Source organism: Oncorhynchus mykiss, chromosome Y (genome assembly GCF_013265735.2).
Source record: "Oncorhynchus mykiss isolate Arlee chromosome Y, USDA_OmykA_1.1, whole genome shotgun sequence".
Lineage (NCBI taxonomy): Eukaryota > Metazoa > Chordata > Actinopteri > Salmoniformes > Salmonidae > Oncorhynchus > Oncorhynchus mykiss.
This window is the reverse complement of record NC_048593.1, coordinates 14,389,166-14,397,638: the sequence shown is the minus strand read 5'-3', so window position 1 is coordinate 14,397,638 and position 8,473 is coordinate 14,389,166. Positions and strand designations below refer to the sequence as shown.

At 43.3% G+C, this 8,473-nt stretch overlaps 1 protein-coding gene across 3 annotated transcripts in view; it reads right to left on the bottom strand.

Annotated features, from left to right (window-relative positions):
* Nucleotides 1-830: 830 nt before the first annotated feature.
* The window catches only part of LOC110509691 (tenascin), a 107,597-nt gene continuing 99,954 nt past the window's right edge, over nt 831-8,473 (bottom strand). For all 3 annotated transcript variants that reach the window (XM_036967369.1, XM_036967370.1, XM_036967371.1), the window contains 9 exons: nt 6,971-7,090; nt 6,653-6,796; nt 6,143-6,273; nt 5,877-6,009; nt 5,580-5,731; nt 5,287-5,383; nt 2,387-2,548; nt 2,043-2,206; nt 831-1,889 (listed from right to left, as the gene is read on the bottom strand). In XM_036967369.1, the coding sequence (XP_036823264.1) occupies nt 1,779-1,889; nt 2,043-2,206; nt 2,387-2,548; nt 5,287-5,383; nt 5,580-5,731; nt 5,877-6,009; nt 6,143-6,273; nt 6,653-6,796; nt 6,971-7,090 (1,214 nt within the window). In that variant the 3' untranslated portion in view covers nt 831-1,778. The remainder of the gene's footprint in view (nt 1,890-2,042; nt 2,207-2,386; nt 2,549-5,286; nt 5,384-5,579; nt 5,732-5,876; nt 6,010-6,142; nt 6,274-6,652; nt 6,797-6,970; nt 7,091-8,473) is intronic.

Here is an 8,473-nt window from a genome sequence, read left to right as displayed (position 1 = left end):
ATTTACAATGACGGCCTACCCTGGCCAAACCCGGATGATGCTGGGCCAATTGTGCGCCGCCCTATGGAACTCCCATTCACAGCCGGATTTGATACAGCCTGGATAACTTCAAGCCTTGATGAACCAAACCACACTCACATCCATGCATGCACACATGCACACACACGTTTAACATTTTTGGGGTGATTGCTGATTGGTTAATTTGTACATTTAAGCTTAGTGGGTTTTGTTCTCTGTTTTAACAAACCTTTTATATATTTGTACTTATGTATTGTATTGTTTTTTGTGTGGTGTGGTTTTCATATAAGCCCTTGGGATTCCATCCACACCTGCACACCGTTTGTTATTTAATTGTTTTTATCTGTATTGTTGTTTATCACTTGTTTTCTTTGGCGCAAATCAATTAAACCTAAACATGAGATGACAGTGATAAATCCTTAGCATGGATATCTCCTGTGGTTCTTTGATTTTTTTTTCAGTCCAAATTTCTTTTATTTATTTATTCTCCTAAACAATTAATCCTTTTGATTTTTTTTATTGTTTACCCTGCATTACAAAAAGACAACATTAAAGAGCCACTTTTACTGAAGAAGCCAAGTTAGTTAATGTGTGCTATTGTTTGTTGAATGCATTTGTTATTCAAATTGTAGACCTATTAGTTAATAAACTCTCAATCTGTGTGACGTTGCACACTGATTAGTACTTTTCTTATGATGAAGGTATGACACATGAAGACTTAACACTGCCACCTGCTGTTAATGGAAAACTGATACTGTATATAAAGGGTACTGGTAAATGTATTATGGGCAGCCAAAAAAAGGGCTGACAGCTTTTAACAAAGTATCTTTTATTGTATCGAGAGGGTTACATATAGACATCTGTTTTTCATTCAGTTGAAAACAAAATCAAAGCATAATTTAAACTGGTATTCAATTATATCCCTGGTTGAAACCCAAAACCATGATCTTCTCAAGAACAGTTGTCACACTTTGTTGAATATGTGGACATTATTCAAATCGGTTGGAAATAATAGAAAATGACATTCTAAATATCAATCACTCAACATGAAACAAATTATGCCTAATTTAGTCGGTCTTTCCCTCAAGTCTGTTGAATGATTTACTGTATGAATAGAGGGGAACTTTGTTAACCCATATAGCTTTATTTTCTCCCTCCTTGGGAAGACTGAGGAATGTGGCATCAAGCCACATTATTATTGTCACGTTTCTCTGAAATTTTGCTAGTTCAATTGTGCTGTCCACAGTAATGTACAATGGGTTCTGAATGCTCAGACGGTTTTTCAATCAATTGCCAGAGAAAGAACGTAAAAGTGTGGGAGATTAGAATGGAAGAGCGAGTGTCAAAATTGGAATAGGACTCTTTTTACTCTTTCCGCAAAAAGAGTAACTGAATTCCCCTTTTATTGTTTCACATTTCATAATCAATCTGCCTTATTGCTAATTGGTATATTTAAATATCTTTGGACCTATAAGGAGCCATGTTTTGCTTGTAAATTTTCCAATGAACACAAACAATAAAATAAATCAAACACACAAAAGTCAATTTATGACGTTTCTGGTATAACGTATCCATCCCAATATTGACAGCTAGTTGGATAAAAACACATCCAGTAACATGATTGTCCTTGCTTGATGTGGGACTTGGTGAACTGAAGATTGAGGGTCAAAAGAGGGTCAAGGGGTGATGCTCCTGGGAGGGTGGGGGGGGGGGGGGGGGGGGCATGGAGAGAGCTAGGGGGGAGGAGGGCAGTATAAAGTCTATGATCTTTTCCTTCGACTTTCGAAGTTTCTGAAGTTGACTGGTCTAATCTTCATTTCGGCGAACTGTATTGAATGCTCGTGTCCCTTCCAATGGAACCAGTTGATACCCTGAAAAGATTATAATTTGTTTTACACACCGCAGTATAACTACAGGCCTGCAATAATCTTGTTTCACACTCTGACCAGAATATAATACTCCCGCACACACGCACACACGCACACACACGTTGATTTTGTTAAGCAGAAAGATGGCTTCCGTACCTTGCTGTGACTATCGTCACCATATCTCCCCATAAGGTTGACACGATGGCAGTTCTTGTACCAGAAGGCACCCTTATAGGACAGTGCACAGTTGGTGACAGCGATGTCATTGTCATTGTCATACGTGGAGAAGGGTCGGCCCTGGTGATAAGTCATAGAGTCACCTAGGAAATAAGTGGCACACAGTGACTGGTGTGAACAAATGTGAATAGGTCAATCAGAGTTATACAGTTTACTGTAAAGTGCATTGGGATATTTAAATGGAGTTGAACAAAATCCAGATAATATTTGATGTTCTATTCAGGAACACTAGTAAATAAAGCTATTATCATCATTGTCCTTACCTGCTGTGCCGCTGTACCCTCCTATGTGGATCTTGTAGCGGCTACGGGGTTCTGCGATCGTGAATTTGTCATACTGAGCATAGGCCGACTCCCCGTTGTCCCTCAGGTCCACACGCAGCTCGTACTGGCCTGCTGTTGTCATCTTGTGGAGGTTAGCCAGACCTGCAACAACAGGAAATGACATCACAGTACCATTCCGTGGTTCCTGGGTTGTGGCCCTAGGTCTGAACTCCACCCTGTGCAACTGGGTCCTGGACTTCTTGACTGGCCGCCCCCAGGGAGTGAAGGTAGGAAACAACATCTCCACTACGCTGATCCTCATCACAGGGGCCCCACAAGGGTGCGTGCTCAGCCCCTTCCTGTACTCTCTGTTCACCCAGGACTTCATGGCCACGCATGCCTCCAACTCAATCATCAAGACACAACAGTAATAGGCCTGATTACCAACAATGACAAGACAGCCTACAGGGAGGAGGTGAGGGCCCTGGCGGAGTGGTGCTAGAAAAATAACGACAACAAAACAAAGGAGCTGATCGTGGACTTCAGGAAACAGCAGAGGGAGCACAACCCCATCCACATTGATGGGTCCACAGTGGAGAAGGTGAAAAGCTTCAAGTTCCTTGTTGTACACATCATTGACGATCTGAAATGATCCACAGATGCAGACAGTGTGGTGAAGAAGTCACAACAGAGCCTCTTCAAACTTAGGAGGCTGAAGAAATTGGCTGGTCCCCTAAGACCCTCACAAACTTTTACAAATGCACCATTGAGATCATCCTGTCGGGCTGTCCAGAGGGTGGTGGGCTCTCCAGAGGGTGGTGAGGTCTGCCCAACGCATCACCGGGGGCACACTGCCTGCCCTCCAGGACACCTACAGCACCCTATGCCACAGGGAGGCAAAAAAGATCATGAAGGACATCAACCACCCGAGCCATGGCTTGTTCACCCCGCTATCATCCAGAAGGCGAGGTCAGTACAGGTCCATCAAAGCTGGGACAGAGAGACTGAAAAACAGTATCTATCTCAAGGCCATCCGACTGTTAAATAGCCTTCACTAGCCAGCCTCCACCCAGTACCCTGCCCTGAACTTAGTCACTGTCACTAGCTGGCTACACCCTGTTACTCAACCCGGCACCTTAGAGCCTGCTGCCCTATGTTCAGAGACATGGAATCACTGGTCAATGTAATAATTGAAAGCTAGTCACTTTAATATATTTATACTCCAGACTATGACATTGCTTGTCCTAATATTTATATGTTTCTTAATTCCATTCTTTTACTTTTATATCTGTGTGTATTGTTGTGAATTCTTATACAGTGGGGAGAACAAGTATTTGATACACTGCCGATTTTGCAGGTTTTCCTACTTACAAAGCATGTAGAGGTCTGCATTTTAAAAAAAATCATAGGTACACTTCAACTGTGAGAGATTGAATCTAAAACAAAAATCCAGAAAATCACATTGTATGATTTTTAAGTAGTTAATTAGCATTTTATTGCATGACATAAGTATTTGATTCATCAGAAAAGCAGAATATTTGGTACAGAAACCTTTCTTTGCAATTACAGAGATCATACATTTCCTGTAGTTCTTGACTAGGTTTACACACATTGCAGCAGGGATTTTGGCCCACTCCTCTATACAGACCTTCTCCTGATCCTTCAGGTTTCGGGGCTGTCACTGGGCAATACGGACTTTCAGCTCCCTCCAAGGATTTTCTATTGGGTTCAGGTCTGGAGACTGGCTAGGCCACTCCAGGACCTTGAGATGCTTCTTACGGAGCCACTCCTTAGTTGCCCTGGCTGTGTGTTTCGGGTCGTTGTCATGCTGGAAGACCCAGCCACGACCCATCTTCAATGTTCTTACTGAGGGAAGGAGGTTGTTGGCCAAGATCTCACGATACATGGCCCCATCCATCCTTCCCTCAATACGGTGCAGTCGTCCTGTCCCCTTTACAGAAAAGCATCCCCAAAGAATGATGTTTCCACCTCCATGCTTCACGGTTGGGATGGTGTTCTTGGGGTTGTACTCATCCTTCTTCTTCCTCCAAACACGGCGAGTGGAGTTTAGACCAAAAAGCTCTATTTTTGTCTCATCAGACCACATGACCTTCTCCCATTCCTCCTCTGGATCATCCAGATGGTCATTGGCAAACTTCAGACGGGCCTGGACATGCGCTGGCTTGAGCAAGGGGACCTTGCGTGCGCTGCAGGATTTTAATCCATGACGGCGTAGTGTGTTACTAATGGTTTTCTTTGAGACTGTGGTCCCAGCTCTCTTCAGGTCATTGACCAGGTCCTGCCGTGTAGTTCTGGGCTGATCCCTAACCTTCCTCATGATCATTGATGCTCCACGAGGTGAGATCTTGCATGGAGCCCCAGACCGAGGGTGATTGACCGTCATCTTGAACTTCTTCCATTTTCTAATAATTGTGCCAACATTTGTTGCCTTCTCACCAAGCTGCTTGAATTCTTACTGGTTGGTAGGTGATCAAATACTTATGTAATACAGTAAAATGCAAATTAATTACTTAAAAATCATACAATGTGATTTTCTGGATTTTGTTTTAGATTCCGTCTCTCACAGTTGAAGTGTACCTATGATTAAAATTACAGACCTCTACATGCTTTGTAAGTAGGGAAAACCTGCAAAATCGGCAGTGTATCAAATAATTGTTCTCCCCACTGTATATTACTGCACTGCTAGAGCTAGGAACACAAACATTTCACTCTACCCACATCTGCTAAATTTGTGTATGCGACCAATAACATTTGATTTGATGGCTCAATTGGTTGGAGCATGGCGATGCAACACCAGGACTGTGGTTTGATTCCCGCATGGGCCACAAACGCTGAATAAAAAGAGAAACACAAGGAGGGGTGGAGAGATGTGGACCCACCAAACCAGAATTCAGCATTAATGTCCCCAAAGCCACCAGTGTAATTCTTCCAGTTCCTGAAGAACTCCAGCTTTCCACTCTGGCGCCTCAGGAACACCTGCAAAGAGAGTTCACAGGACCTGTCATACAAGCCCTGGTGTCTTTGGCTTTCACAAACATGTAAAGGTAAATCCAATCAAACCTGGTGTTTAGACGTGTGTGTGTGTGTGTGTGTGTGTGTGTGTGTGTGTGTGTGTGTGTGTGTGTGTGTGTGTGTGTGTGTGTGTGTGTGTGTGTGTGTGTGTGTGCCTCACCATCCATCCACCTCCGTCGGTGGTCATGTCACAGTAGACCTGGATGGGCTGGCTCTCTTCTCCTCCCAGGTAGATGGTGTAGATGCCAGAGGTGGTGTCTCCATTCAGCAGAGCCTGTGAGCAGTCCTTAGGGTATCTGTACAACACTCCGACTACACACGTACGTGCAGGCAGGCACGCGTACACATACACACACTTGTCAAAAACAGTACACTGGGCAGTTGTCAAATTAAATCCTATTTCCTATGCAGTGCAAAGCTGTGAGGAGAAGAAAATGGTGTGTAGCAGTCTACTTACTGGTGGTGAAGACGGTGGTGACGTGGCGGCTCCGCTGGGCTCCAGCGATGGCCTGTAGCCTGACGTTGTAGTCGGTAGTGCCACTCAGCTGAGTCATGCTGTATGATGTGGCTGTAGGGCTCAGGACCACTTCCTGTATTCAATTCAAATCAAATCAATCTTTATTCATCATGTAAAGCACTTTGGAAAATGTACCTGTAAAATAGCCACGGGCGATTGATTGAATTGAAGCCAGAGTGTGCTGACTCATATAAAGACCTACGTACCCGGACTGTGCTGTCAGATGAGGTGAAGGTGAGGACGTATCCGGTGATGTCGGCCCGCGGAGGCTTCCAAGTGAGAGTGGCACTGTCTGTCTGGACGTTACTGGCTGCCAGGTCGCGAGGAGAATCCACATCTACAGACAAAAAAGCGAGGAGGAAGGATCCTATACAGTACGTGATACGTAACACATGTAAAAGGGAACATCCAGTCAAAACTATCTTTTGGTATGTTTTTCATTAGTCCACTGTTGATACAGCAGCTACATGTTTTGCATGTGAGCAGTCAAGTTTTCAAGATATTGGGCTTTCAAGAGGCAAAATGTCACCAGCCACATCATCGTGTTGCAAAATGCAAAATAATAATTTTTGAGTGGATTTTATTATTACTTTATTATTGAATTTATGGACAATACAATACTGCACAGAGTCAAGTGTGTGAACAATAAAATACTACACACAGAGTTGAAAATCAGACCCAATGCTCCTGTATAAAGCATCTAATTGGAGCATTACCTGTGGTGAATTCGGTGGTGGTGGTGCCACTCTTCAGTGCCTCCCTCATGGCGTATACCCCAACTGTGTAATGGGTGGCAGGGACCAGAGAGCCCATCTCAAACTCCACTGTGTTCCCAGAAACATGCTCCATCACTGGGGACCCTGCAGACAGCAGAGGACAGAGAACAGTGTTACCACCTGGTTACCACTACCAACACTCCTGTTGTGCTGTGTCTATTTGGCTAATGATGAGGGATACCTTTGATAGATACATCATGTACACAAATACAGGTCAGCTCCTGGCAATCTGTGCCTTGGGACTCTTGCGAAACACACCTGAATCTGCACTGTAGTTGATGACGTAGCCATCGACAGTGGCCCGAGTAGGTTGCCATAGCAGCAGGGCGGTCGTGTCAGTGACGTTGACAGCAGAAAGACCCTGAGGTCTGTCCAGAGCTACGAAGGAGGAAAACACACAGGCTTGTTACAGACACGGGCCAGCAGCCACAACAGCTTCAGCAAACAAAAGTGTACTGACAATACTGTGACTTGTGACTGCCTGGGGCTGTGGCGGTCATGAAATTTAGTCAGCAGCTTCTTGCCATGCAAGCGACTGCCGGTCTCACGCTAATTTACCGTCAATTAACATAAATATGTTAAGCATCTACAGGCCTCCACCCATACAAGCCGCTGATGAGTGCCTTTGGAACATCTACATTTAAAAAATATATAATAAATCAATTGAATGTGGGCTACATCATCACAATAAATCCATTATTTATTTTTAGTCAGCTCTAAAGAAACGTGATTGTGAAAATGTATTTCAGAAGAAAATAATATGACTTGGCTTACTATAGGCCTATGTTACAGTATCGGTCTGTACTCCATGACATAGGCTGTAGGCGAGTTCATTTAGCTGACAAGATACAGTATGTTTATAAATCCTGCTGCCACCCAGTGCTTAATTTGGGAAACCAAATTAAATCTGTTCGGGAACATCGATAGTAAGATGTTTTCGCAACGAAACATATTTCACGAAACTGTTGACAGCCCGCCTGCGCGCTCCAGAAAGTAATACAGGAGAGAGAGAAGGAGATGGAAACGCATGAAGGTGAGCTATTCTGTAGGCCTATAGCTAACGGTAATGTGTCACTTAATGAATAATGAAAATATATATATTTAAATGCCCTATTACTAGGCTATTCATTATCAAATACAAATGCACTAATTGTAGGCTAACTGTAAATCACCCTGCGCAATCAATGAACCAACCGCATCGCCTAGGGCTGGCTATACGTTCTCTCCCAGACTCATGGATACACATTTGGAGCGTAGCACAAGGTAACCAGTCCATCCAGTATGCATAATAACACAGTTCGCACTCACAGGTAATTACTCAAATTTGTTTGATTCTGGAGTATAGGCTAGACCAATTATGTACCAAAGACATCTTAAATCAGTTTTGTTTTATATTTCTCTGCCATGCATAATATGCAATAGGCTATGTATTGTATAACGGCACAATCATCATTTTAATACAGTATTTTTTTTAGGGCTCATAAGCCTATGTATGTGCATAAGCTATAATATGCATATGTGTGTGTTTTTGAATGAATCGTTCGTTACCTTAGAAAGCGCTGTCCATTACATTGTGTTAGGCTTTGGAACAACATCCACAACAACCATGTTTTACACCGTTTCAACCTGCTGTTGAACTTCTTCATTTAAATTGATCATCACGGTGAGGTGAGTTTTAAAAGCACTGTAGGCCTACTGTGTTGATGATATGTGTTTGATATCATTTTCAAATGCATTTGCATTGACGTCAGAGTGGTTAGA